The 13,168-nt window shown below is 42.8% G+C and overlaps 3 protein-coding genes across 3 annotated transcripts; 1 reads left to right on the top strand and 2 right to left on the bottom strand.

Annotated features, from left to right (window-relative positions):
• Nucleotides 1-803: 803 nt before the first annotated feature.
• Nucleotides 804-1,380, top strand: LOC310951841 (transcription factor HES-5-like; the record flags this gene model as incomplete). The annotated part of the gene is made up of 2 exons (XM_083920281.1): nt 804-899; nt 1,015-1,380. The coding sequence occupies exons 1-2, from the start codon at nt 831-833 to the stop codon at nt 1,378-1,380; spliced, it is 435 nt and encodes a 144-aa protein (XP_083776407.1). The 5' UTR covers nt 804-830.
• Nucleotides 1,381-3,514: 2,134 nt separating this feature from the next.
• On the bottom strand, nt 3,515-4,134 carry her12 (hairy-related 12; the record flags this gene model as incomplete). Its single annotated transcript, XM_083919724.1, has 2 exons — nt 4,060-4,134; nt 3,515-3,940 (listed from the first exon to the last, which is right to left on the bottom strand). The coding sequence occupies exons 1-2, from the start codon at nt 4,123-4,125 to the stop codon at nt 3,515-3,517; spliced, it is 492 nt and encodes a 163-aa protein (XP_083775850.1). The 5' UTR covers nt 4,126-4,134.
• A 5,083-nt stretch (nt 4,135-9,217) lies between these two features.
• Nucleotides 9,218-10,021, bottom strand: LOC310952199 (transcription factor HES-5-like; the record flags this gene model as incomplete). Its single annotated transcript, XM_083920731.1, is given in 3 exon segments — nt 9,218-9,652; nt 9,762-9,889; nt 9,892-10,021. Coding segments are annotated over 3 exon segments (693 nt in total).
• Between the last annotated feature and the right edge of the window lie 3,147 nt (nt 10,022-13,168).

Raw genomic sequence — 13,168 nt, 5'->3', positions numbered from 1 at the left:
CAGCTTCTTTGGTCCATTGCATTTTGGAAAATTAATATTCATCATCACACGATATTTAAAACATGTGTTTCACCTGGAGAAGCCTTAACCATCTTTCAGGCTTTAGCTCAATTCATGCGACAGATACAGGTGTCAGAATCTACAGTGGGACACCAAAGATGTCCTTGATGCAAACACTGTTAACAACAAATCCCAGTCTAGATGCCATTAAACCTCTTAAATGTGGAATTTGTTGTTTACATTGTTTAACATTAAAGTCCTCACATCATTTTTAGTTTGTGTAAAATTTTGTCAAGTGGAATTTCGTTTGTAACAGCGTGATTAAAAGATGTATTATGTGGTTATTTTTAGACTTCTTGCAAAGGATTTGAAGGGAAAAATTTAAAATTTTCCAAAGGAGCGTGATGTAAAGCAAAAAAATGGCACAGTTCCACACTAGGAATTAAATCAATAATAACATGCTCAGTTTCAATACCTTTTCCCCTGATGCCACCAATGCATTCAATCCTGTTTTATTATTCCCTTGGAGCACATCCGGAGACGCTGCAGTGTGAGATAAGAAAAAGCCTGTGATCAAAGACTGACAGCACATCACTCTCAGTCTGATATATATCTTGGGAATGGTTTTATCTCTACTGGTCAGCCTGTGATTGCCTCACCTCAGAGTTATTGATGTGTGTCCCATTGTCACAAACCCCAGCCCTGTCTGAGTCACATGGCTTTGTTATGCTAATACATCACTATAAAATGACGGTGAAGAGCGGCTTCTCCAGAGGGATCAGAGCTGACAGTGTCATCCTGAAGAAGCTGCTAACTTCACCTGCACAGACATGGCTCCCTGCTCCAGCAACTACTCCTCTTTTCACCACATCAGGATCTCTGAGAAAGACAACATTAAAGTGAGTACTGCAGGGGATTTCAAGGCTTTTGTATCAGCTTGTACAGTGTAAATGTGTGATTTGTTTGTTGCTGTTTTGAATCATGAGCTTACCCACCTGTCTCCTCTCCCCCCAGATGAGAAAACCTGTTGTGGAGAAAATACGCAGAGATCGCATCAACAGCTGCATCGAGCAACTCAAGATCATTCTGGAGAAGGAGTTCAACAAGCAGGAGCCCAACTCCAAGCTGGAGAAAGCCGACATCCTGGAGATGACCGTGAGCTTCCTGAGGCAGCAGCTGCAGCCAGGCCTCTGTCATAGCGACTACAGCCAAGGCTACCCTGTCAGTCCTCTGCAGGTCCTCCAGCAGCAGCAGCTCCACCAGGCCCAGAGAGCCAGCAGCTCTTCCCCAGTCTGCTCCACCCTCAGGCCCACCGCGCTGCAGGACAGCGGCAGCAGAAGCAGCAGCAGCAGCAGAGGCCCAGTGTGGAGGCCCTGGTAGAGACACACAGACACTGAGACCTGAGGGGACTCCCCCTCACTATGTAGGAAATATGTTTCCAGCCTGCTCATTCATGATGTACTGAGTGTTTTTAGTGTTTCATCATATTGATGAGAAGATGCGTAAAAGAGATTTTGTCTCTTAATCACAAGTTTCCACTGGAGATACTTCACTCAGCATGTGCAACACTGCATTTTCCAGCGATGATAGCATAATATCCTCCTGCTTCATAGTGAGGTTATTATCAGTGTTTGGTTACTTTATGTGACTTCAAATATATTCACTGTGTGAAGTTAAACCGTAAAATGTATGTCACATGATGTTTACAGTGGTTTACTGAATATGTCTGCTGAGACTGTTTGCGTTTAATAAAGGAGAAAGTATTTGACACTCAGGTCATTTGTTGTATTCTGTATATTTTGTTGTTTGTTGTAAGTGCTGCATATTGGAAATATGATTTAATGGTGAAACACATGATAGAAAGTGTTAATAATAATTAATATGGATTTTTTTATTTCTTTAAAATGTAATTGAATTGCGAAAATAGTATGCTAGTCAAAAAACATCATGACTTTTTATTTGTGACAAAACAAGAAGTAACAAAACAAGAGAACAAATAGACATATTTACAGAACAAACATATTTGCAACAATACTAATAGTACAAACAATATAATAATAGATGCGCAGCAAAAGAAAAAAAAGGGAAAAGAAAAAAAATAAACATAATGTGTAAATAAATGTGTGCGTGTGTGTGTGTGTGTGTATGTGCATGCGTGCGTGCGTGCGTTTGTGTGTGTGTGTGCGTGTGTGTGTGTGTGTGTGTGTGTGTGTGTGTGTGTGTGTGTGTGTGTGTGTGTGTGTGTGTGCGTGTGTGTGTTTATGATGAGTACTTCCTGGACTGGAAATTAGTTAGTTTGAGGCGCTCTTTGGGCATGTACTAACTGGATTGATAGTTTTTAGTTTTTAGTCAAAAATATTTGTACACAACTCTTCGATTGTGTCTTCAAATTGTTTTGTTTTGAATGGAATAGGTTCTGGATTAATACAATTCAAACATATGCTGTCATGTTTCCTAATATGAAAGGCTTAAATCAAAGTCGTTAAATGTCTATATTAGTATTTTAAGTGGAAGCATGACTTTTAACTTGAGTGTTATGTGTAAAAACATCCTGATATCTGTTGCTCAATGGACCAAACAACACAGGGCCTTCTCCAAAATAAAGAAACACTCAGGAAGTTTTAAAAAGAGGTTCATGGGGCGGCCGGTGGCACAGTGTTTAGAGCAGTCGCCCCATGTAAAGAGGCTGAGGGTCCTCGACGCAGCAGCCGTGGGTTTGACTCCAACCTGCGGCCCTTTGCTGCATGCCCCCCTCTCTCTCTCACCCCATTTCCTGTCTGTTCTACATAAAAAAACTTGGAAAACTGCATAAAATATCTAAAAAGAAAAAAAAAAGAAAAGAGGTTTATGATTAAAAAAAAAAAAAAAATTAATTAGATCATCAAATGAATGAAATCTTGACTAATACAAATATTTACGTTTGGGTCATTGAAAATGAAAAATCTGGAAATACCAATTTTTTTTCAATGATTGTATCTTTTTATTGTTAATTGTCATACAACTACAAATGCATTTTAAGAGCCTGAATGTGACAGCAAAACAGCAATATCAACAAAAATGTTAATATGTATATCCATTTGCAAACAAGCACAAACACACACGCTATCATCATCATCTCTCTCATACATACAGTTTGGCATAGATCATTCAAAACACAAGAGAAATATTCTCAACAGCAGCTGTCAGTATAACACAGTACGGCAGATACTGTTACATCAAGCAGTCCAAAGATAAACTCCACTGGAGTAAACAGTCATTTCACAAGATTTGGCAAAAAAAACATCATCACTCGAATCAACCTCCAGCTTTAAACACAAGGAAAAACAAAGGTCGAATGTGAATCAAAGTCAAAGCAGGACCACCTTCAAATAAGTGAGAGCCTTCGCTTTTACTACTTGTCCATCAATGTGATGAGACAATAAGGAAACCCATCATGAATGAGCAGGCTGGAAACATATTTCCTACATAGTGAGAGGGAGTCCCCTCAGGTCTCAGTGTCTGTGTGTCAGAGTCTCTACCAGGGCCTCCACACTGAGCCTCTGCTGCTGCTGCTGCTGCTGCTGCTGTCGTCCTGCAGGGTGGTGGGCCTGAGGGTGGAGAAGACTGGGGAGGAGCTGCTGGCTCTCTGGGCCTGGTGGTGGAGCTGCTGCTGCTGGAGGACCTGCAGAGGACTGACAGGGGCCTCTGTGTTGGATCCAGCAGACAGGAAGTGCACAGAGTCCCTCCAGCAGTGGGAGTAGCCTTGGCTGTAGTCGCTATGACAGAGGCCCGGCTGCAGCTGCTGCCTCAGGAAGCTCACGGTCATCTCCAGGATGTCGGCTTTCTCCAGCTTGGAGTTGGGCTCCTGCTTGTTGAACTCCTTCTCCAGAATGATCTTGAGTTGCTCGATGCAGCTGTTGATGCGATCTCTGCGCATTTTCTCCACAACAGGTTTTCTCATCTGGGGGGAGAGGAGACAGGTGGGTAAGCTCATGATTCTAATAAATCAGCAACAAACATATCACACATTTACACTGTACAAGCTGATACAAAAGCCTTGAAATCCCCGGCAGTACTCACTTTAATGTTGTCTTTCTCAGAGATCCTGATGTGGTGAAAAGAGGAGTTGGTGGAGCAGGGAGCCATGTCTGTGCAGGTGAAGCGTCTCATGGACTGCAGTGTTAGCTCTAATGTCCCTGAAGGGCCTGCTCCTCATTTTATACTGGGTGATTAGCATAACAAAGCCATGTGGCTCAGGCAGGGCTGGGGTTCCCACACTCTGACCAGTGGGACTCCCAGCACAACAATGGAAGACATGTCAATAACTCACAGAGCGTGTATCTGTGCGAGGCATGTTTCCCAAGATAAGCAACAGGTAATTAACATGTTATCAAGCGGTCATCTGAGAATGAATCTAAATAAGTGGAATGTTTTAGGCTGAATGTTTGAGGTTAAATAAAGGAAAGTGATGCACACACAAGTAGGCTCCTTCAAAGGGGGTTAACTGCAATTAAGGACCAAATGCTTCACTGCAATAAAACAATATAAGCTGCAGGCTTTCATTTTCCCTTCAAAGAAAGAGTCCCTTCCTCCAATAAGCATTTTAGTAGCAGAGAGGAGCCTTTGGACACATTAAAAATGTTGTGTTCAGAGGATCAACTGGACCCCAGAGGTAGACTTTCTGTCATATCTCACAGGTGCTTTATTCTATCTATTCCATATTGTGTGACTTTGTCAATCAAATCCTTATGTAAATGTTTCCTGTTTCCGTTTTAATAAGTGTTTTTTGTTTTATTCCAATGTATTGAAGTTTTGGGGGAACCCAGGCAAAATCACCCAATTCAAGCCTAATTAGATCAAATAAAAAGATTAAGATTTTTAGGGGTAAGGGGACTTTGTCAGTCATTTTGCAGGAGACAGGCAAAAGCTCAGACTTAATTTCCTCATGTGCTCTATTTTGATTTGACACATTTAGCCTATTTTCCTAACCTGAACTGTAACTTTCCTAAAATAATAGTAATACTGTGTGTTTTTTCTTCATATAACGATTCTGATAATGGCTGTTTTTTATATATAGCTTAGTCCTTTATGTAATAGGATGAGGGTTAAAATGAGGAAGATACTGTGAGAGAGAGGACTAATAGGGAGGTAACAACAGAGTGACGTCAGCGAGCTGCAGGTAAACACTTAATTTCCCACCTGTTGATTTAAACCAGACTTAAACTTAAACACTGATGAACGCGCCAGTTCCCTCTGCCTGTCTTTCCCACGGGAGTATAATGTGCGAGGAAACACAGCACCGCTGCTGAGTGACTCGCGTCCCAGGTGTGAAAGCAGGAAGGCAGCAGGCAAGTGGTAAGCGCGCTCTCGGCGGCGCGAGCCAAACGCCGCGTGCGAGGCAGGCGCAGTTAACAAACAACAAACTGTCACGCGAGCACACTCGGCGTGACTTTTGATGTAGGTTGTTGTTGTTGTTGTGGTTGTCAACATGACCAACAAACAAGGGCGGGGCCTATTTAACCATGTTTTCACCTTTCATACCAAATACACGCACTGAGAGAGAAAGACAGAAATGTATCAGAAAAAAACGTTTCATTTCTAATCATTAAAGGAGAAGTCACAGGTAGGCTATTTTATGTATGGGTCTGGGAACAAGTCACAAATATTATTCTATTTATACTTTATATTTACTTATCCAAAGTGGCCTGATACAGGTGTACCTTGGTTGAGAAGATGATTTATTTAAATGAATAAAATAAATCCATCATTCATCCTGCACTTATATGAAGCACTGTGTAGTTTGGCTTTTTTGAAGGTAGCGCACTTACTTAATTCTAGCTTTTCTGGGTTTGTACCCTAATGGTTGATTGCACTTATTGGAAGTCCCTTTGGATAAAAGCATCAACTAAATGTAATGAGACGTATGTAATGTGTCAGTGTGGGAGGATATATGGCCTGCACCTGCAACATTATGACTTCATCCCTCAGCGAGACTCTTAGCAAAAATATTAGTTTACCATTGTTTTTAAATACTCATTATCCAGTTTATACAGGATTATAACTCGACACTCACTTGGTATTTGGACATTACATCAACATTTTATAAAAGTAACTTTTACTTCAAGTTAGGACCTTTTAATGATTCAGTTTCCATGTTTCTTGAGGAGTATTTTCCAGCCGCGGTACTGCATGTTCTGTTCAATTACGTGAGAAACAAATCACATTTGGATTATTGTTGTTTTTAGTCCCTTATTAGTCACTGAGTTCTGCTGAAAAACTGTAGGCAACCTTTCATCATAAACTCTCGTCTCACGTCCCCTGAGGGTCTGCAGACCCTTTTGTAAATGAACTGTGTCAAATTAGCGTCAAGTTAATGGCATTATGAGCGGGCTGGCAGTGTGCCTCTGAGGGCCTCCATCACTGGCCCCAGATGTGAAGTCGGCCTTGTGGGTGCAGGGTGAGTAGTCCCTTCTCCCTAGTTTCCCACCAGTCCCCAACATCAGGGTAAATGAGCTACAAAAGCCATGCCGCTCCTCAATGCTCCACCGGGAATGTTAATTGATCTTTTGTTGCAGGACAAACAGAAACTCTGTGTCTCTGTCCATCTGGGAAAAATCAAGTCAACTGGCTTCACTGCCTGGCACAGAGCAGTCTGTCTGCCTTTAGTCTGTGTTGACTCTTTTCATTTAAGGTTTCAGACGCCCATCTACAATGCTGAAGGAAGTACTCAAAGTTTTCATTAAGTCAAAGGCGAAATGCCACAACAGAAATACAGCTCCATAGAAACATGAAGCAAATGAAATGGAAGGTATTTACTTGTTTAAAACGATGTGTAAAAGAGAGAGGCCAAAAAACAAACCTGCAATAGCAGGAAAAATAAATATAAATATTTAAATGAGGAGCCGACACATTGTAATCATAAACTACAACAGCACAGGTAAATGTACAGTTACTTCCCCCCTTTTCAAAATACAGAAATACTTTATTGATCCCTATGGGGACATTTGTTAAAGTACGTGTCATTTGCATATGTAGGTATATGTAAGTAAGCATCCCTATAAATTGATGCCGCATCTTTCTTGACATCATGCAACATTGGAAAGCACAGAAACTGCCAATCTGTCAAATCACGTCCATGTTTGGCTTTATTATCTGTCCTCTCCATTGATTTCATTGTGGACAAGTTTGTGTGAATCTGTGCCTCCTCTGAAAGTTAGTGTGCACTCCACGGCTGCTGGGGGTCTTTGTCTACAAGTGTGTGTGAAGACGAGTTCCCCTCCCAACAGCAGCCTTAGAGCTCTGAATTCCTGCCATAAAGTCTCGGCCATCGCTCAGACCTGCGGCGGCACAGAGCGGCTTCCCGTCAGCCATCTCTCTGTGAGTGTGATATCTCCCGTTTCCCACACTCTGTGCCTATTCACTGGCCCCGAGACGGGAACAATAGAAGTGTGTCTTGTTACACATCACATTAGCTACGGTGTTTGATCTCCTGTTGAAGAGGGAGGGGAGGCAGCTTCAGCCAGACCATCTGGCCTGGCCAACAAGACCCTGAGAAAGTCCCAGGCATGCCACTTTCTCCACAACTTCTGCACACACACAAATAGTTGTGAAAGACTTTTGTGGCACTTGAGAAATAATTCAAGCACGAGACAGCATCCCAGGACCACCACAACAGAAGTGGGACATGTGACGTGTGGGGGTGTAACCTCAGTTTTTCCATTTTATTAACACCTGTGCACCAGTGAGGTCAGATAAGATGAAACTTTAATGATCCCTGTGGGAAACATAAAGTATAACTTTCCCTGGATAACATTAATTATATTTTTGAACATTTAGGTGTTTTAAGCGCATGTGTCGAAGTCAAATTTGGTCGCTAAAACAAACCAGTGTATGTCCAAACACACATTACATCCATTAACTAATATAGTAAGACTTTAATTTTAAATGCAGTTTTAATGTGAAGCACCAATGTTCAGCTCCTAATAATGAATTGTATTCATCTATTAATATGTTGCTTGTGTTTTGGTACCAGCATAAATACAATTTTCTTCTCTTCTGCACAAGTGCACTGAGATTCTTGAAATTATTCTTCAAAACATATCCAAAGTGTGTCCACTGTTTATGAGGGTCTAAAGGGGGTTTCAATTTGGTCTAAATGACAACAACAGGGTAAGCTAGGATTACCTGACAAAGTAGCACATTTTTAACACTATCCAAGAAGACTTTTAGGGGAATCGAACCTTCATTTCTCTCGTTGCCTTGAGCAAGGCCCAACAGTGGAACTGCTGTTAGTTGTGCCTGGATAGAAGAGTGTGGTCCTTGATGGAGCTACTGCTAAAACCTGGACCCGAACACAAACTCTACCTGCTCTCCAACATACAGGAATTTATTGACTATTCATTAAGTCATTCAAGACTTACTGTACTAACACACAAACTACAGTTTTTATGTCTGACTGTAGACATTGTCCTCTGCAGTTTTCTGAGAAAGTAAAGACACTACAAGTGTTCGTGTTTGCAAAACTTCATGTGAAGATTTCCATTTATTTTTCAAGTTCAAACTTCAAACTTCTCAAGGAAGCAATTCAATAGATTCTTTTAGTAAAGATTGACGTCAACATAAAATGCCTTTATAAAAGGTATTCATCTGAAGATGCAAAAACATCTATTATGCACATTACAACTGCACAGGTAACAGGTACAACACTCCTTCACACAGGCCAAATAATGGTTACACATAGGCATAATAAAGTATAATCCGAATAAGATTTACAGTAAAAGTGGATCCATTGGATCCATTTATGGGATGTTGTTGATTCATCAACACCAAACTGATGAAGTGTATCAGTCAGTGATACTCAGTATCAAAGATAGACAGTTTAAACACATAAATCAAACAGTGTCTCAGACACTTCAGTAGTTTCCACCCAATGTGGGTTTTACAACAAGATAATTCAGAGACGTTTGCAAAACAAACAAACAAAAGTTGTTTTTTCCCATTGGAAAAATTAACACAATCACAAAGTAAGCACTTCAAATTATAAAGCAAGTACACATGTTCAGTAAAACCTGAATAATTTCAGTCCTTCCAAAGGAATACCGGCACGTTGTGCCCTTTCCACATCATATACTAAAACACTTCTCCTGCCAAAGCAAAAGGAAACAGACTTCAGTAAGTCTTCAACTTTCTGTCCATGACGTTCACAGACATAGTTCTTTTTTGTCTCTCTGTGTCCATCCTACCAGGGCCTCCACAGAGCACTGCTGTTCTGGCTCACACTCTTGCTGGAGTTGACCTGATGGAGCGGAGAGCCAGGAGGGGAGAGGGTGCAGGGACTGCGGCTGGACGCCTGGAGGCCCTGGAAGTGGCTGAGGAGCCGTCGGTGGGCCTGAGTCTGGACCTCACAGTGGGACAGGAAGCTGACGGCCTCCTGTATGCAGCGAGAGTAACCTTCGCTGCCTGTCATCACACCGGCCTTCTGATGCTGCGGCTGCTTCTGTTTCTGCTGCTGCCAGCCCCTCAGATAGGACACGGCCATCTCCAAGATATCTGCCTTCTCTTGTTTCGAGTCGGGCTGCTGCCTGAGGAACTCAGGACCCAACAGGGACTTCAGCTGCTCGATGCTGGTGTTGATGCGGTCTCTGCGCAATTTCTCCACCATTGGCTTTCTTAGCTGAAGGAAGGGAAAAGATGAAGATTTAGAATATAAAATCAAACCCTTTCACATTATATGAAGACTTTTAAACAAGAGAGTTGTTTGACTCTATAGAAATCAAATTTACCTTATGAGCAGGAGTCAGGTGTTCCTTAGGATAGCTTGCTTGTCCAAAAACAGTGGGTGCCATAGCTGTTGAGTTAGAGCGTTCCTGCTCGGTTTGAAGAGCCAGTTGAGTCTGAGCTACTCTCTCTCTGCCTCTGCCCTGTATTTATACACCCAAATCTCCATATGAATGTGTGGGTCTTGGGCTTGTTGGAGTTTCTCACAGTCCCCTGGCCAATGAGAGCGCTGGGAAGGGCTTTGAGGAACGCAGGGCTGCCACATGCTCAATGAAGTGTTTATAGCCACAGGGACAATGAGTGTGTCTCCGGGGAGCAGGTGGAGGAATAGACTGCGAGAAAAGAGCCCGGGGTGGGGGCGGCAGGGAGGGAGGAGTGGGGGTGTAGCTGGGAGACTGACCCAGTGCTTGTGTTGATATGGGAAAGTGGTGACCCCAGAGGGAAGCACGCCGCTGTCTCATGTCATCTCAACCGCCACGTAATTGAGCACAAAGTGCCTCCGCCACCAGGCACACGTGGGTGTTACAGAGGGCCAACCATTAGAAAGGGCCAACATGCAGCCACTTCCACCGGTTTGACACGGCAGACTTTGCTCACGGAGCTGTGCAACAGTTGAGATGTCTCACAGATGAAGTGAAAAAGGAGCTTCTCTGCAAGTTTTGGCCCTCAGATAAAATCTATTTGATGAAGCAAAGAGAAAGTGTGGACTCACACAGTTTTGATATAGCTTTATTGGTTCTTTTACATGATAAGTTTCTGTATTTTTTGTTTTGTGTGTTCTCCTCTCATTAGTTTAGAGTGGGTAAGGGAAATTTGAGATCACAATTATTAAAATTGTCAAATATAAATGTCCATCAGACCGACTTCCTGGTTCAACTTTGACCATTGTACTGACATTACCGATGCTCTCACTCCAAATATAAGAGTCACTGAAAAATCACTACTGACACTGGGTGTTATGCTGTTAATAGGACTAATAGTGGTCGTGCTTTTGAAGTTCAGTCTGAACACTTTCCTGTGATGGCAGGTGAACTGCCTCAACTGTAAACATCCTAACAGTCTCCACACTCTCAGCACGTTTACACATCAGGCAGACCTTCACATACTCATACAGAGAGCCACACTCTCATTCACTTTCCCTCCCACCCATACACACACACACACTCACACACACACACAACTGGCTGACCTGCCTGCCGCTGGCCACGTCTCAGTCACACGCTCCCTTCCTGCCTGTGTGGAACGTGGGAGCCGCTGTGGTCCCAGGCTTCCCACACTTCAGTGTTAATGACACTGAGGCCAGCTGCACAAAGGAAGTGTGCCCCATCGAACAAAGATTGAGTGACCAACCCCCCCTCCCAACACACACACACACACACACACACACACATACACACACAGTGCTGTCAACAGGGCTTCCAGGCACACCATCTGGACGGATCGTCCGCTATTGTCAGCCAATCAAGCATGGGAGACGCTCACCGTGAGAATTGGAGAGGCTGAAATAGAGACAGAAAGTTAAATAAAAAGAATAGAGTGTGTGAGTGTGTGTGTTTGTGTGTTTGTGTGTTTGTGTGTTTGTGTGTGTGTGTGTGTGTGTGTGTGTGTGTGTGTGTGTGTGTGTAACCTTGTGCGTAACCTTGTGCATAGTTTGATGAAGTATGTTTTGTCCATTTGGGCCTAAAAACTGTAGGTTGCAGGAGATACAAAGTTGTAAAAAGTGGATTCAGGGATAAAACACACATTTCAGGACACACATATAACAAGAAATGATAACCTATCAAAACTTTAATATTGTCAGTTGCGATTAAGCCTGTAATGATTTTACATATGGCTGACTTTTAAAAGGCACACCTTTTTCTATATCCAGCGTGCTTCTAAATGAATGTAAGACGTCGTCAGGCTGACATTTTCCCTCCATGTTCCCACCACATATCACTGCCAGTAGATACAAATACAAGGGCATCTCCCTCGTCGTCGTGGAGCATCAGCTGAGCGACAAGAGGCCAGCGAAGGGCCCCTCCCACCTGTTTGTTTGGATTGGGGCCATTGTACCCCATGAATTCAACTAATTCATTCACATCCTATTGTCATAACACTGCTTTGTGATTGGCCAAACACTGTGAGAACTTGCATCACATTAAATCGATGGGAAAGTTGGTCTAGGTATAAAAAGGAGGGAGGTTGTAGCGGGTAAAATCATAACTCTGAACGCCTCTCGTAGCCGACACGGGCCTGGACTGACTGGACAACATCTGACTCCATATTCAACATGAGGGATCAGCACACAACGTAAGCTCAAGAAAACTCATCTGTAGAAGAAGTTAATTTGACTTGTTTATTTTCCTTTAACGTTCATCTCATTAAGCTGACTCTGGGGTCACAGGGATGTTTTGGTACTGCTTCTGTTAGGTTACCAGGGCCATGATTCTTGATTCAAGAATTTGACTCAGAAATCTCTTTTTAATGTTGAACCAAATTGTCCACTGTCCTGCCCAAGGGAAGATGATCAAAGGGATCTGTTAAAGGGTCAGTTCACCCAATCGATTTGTTTATTTGCCCAGTTTTTGAGATTTCTGTCTCTGAGAGTTCTGCCTCCATCACCAAGACGACAGAGGTCATTTTTCAGTGCTCAGGTCACATATACAACAGGGAGTGTTTTTGTAATTGTTGTATGAACACAACAAACAAAACTCCATTCACATCCTTTGTGTTAGGGCAGCAGAAGAAATATCACATATGGATAACTAAAAAAAAAATGTCTGCATGGCTTCATACAACCAGGGTAAAGGGGCAAATGTTCCACTTTTGTAAATTGTGTGAATCAACCCTTTAAAAGCTCTTGCGGATGTGGTTTTTCATAAACAGCTCCATTTCATACGTGTGTCTTTCCTGTGTATCCAGCATTAATCTAATGTTTCTCCTCTCTTTCCTCCTCAGCATGTGTAAGATGATGGTTTTGGAGAGGAAATGCACAGACAGAGCAGTAAGGCTCCGCTCAGCACTGGAGAGCCAACTCAACACTGGGGTGTCCAGCTCTGACGTGTGGGACAAGACGGTCTCCTTCTTCACAGTGAAGAAGGCCTTGATTTTCCACAACGGCTACACCAAATCCTCCAGAGAGGCCATGAGGCTGTTCCCCTCACACGCTGAGGACGTGGCACCGCTGTGCTGCCAGTAAGACGTGGACACACACGTGAAGACGACTTGAAATGAGATGGACGTGCGGGACTGTGGTGAAGTACTGAACAACTGAAGAAGCTCCAAATGGAAAACAGGATGGAAAAAGGACTTTGAATCAAAAATATGTTTTCTTGTTGTCTGCTGGATGGGACATTTATACCATACACACTGTGCTCTTATTGGTCTACAAATGGGCCTTAAAATGTGCATTTTGTGCCTTAGGCCTTAA

The sequence above is a fragment of the Echiichthys vipera genome (genome assembly GCF_963691815.1).
Source record: "Echiichthys vipera genome assembly, chromosome: 9".
Lineage (NCBI taxonomy): Eukaryota > Metazoa > Chordata > Actinopteri > Perciformes > Trachinidae > Echiichthys > Echiichthys vipera.
Note: the sequence above shows the minus strand (reverse complement) of the source record. Positions and strands in the feature narration are given on the sequence as shown.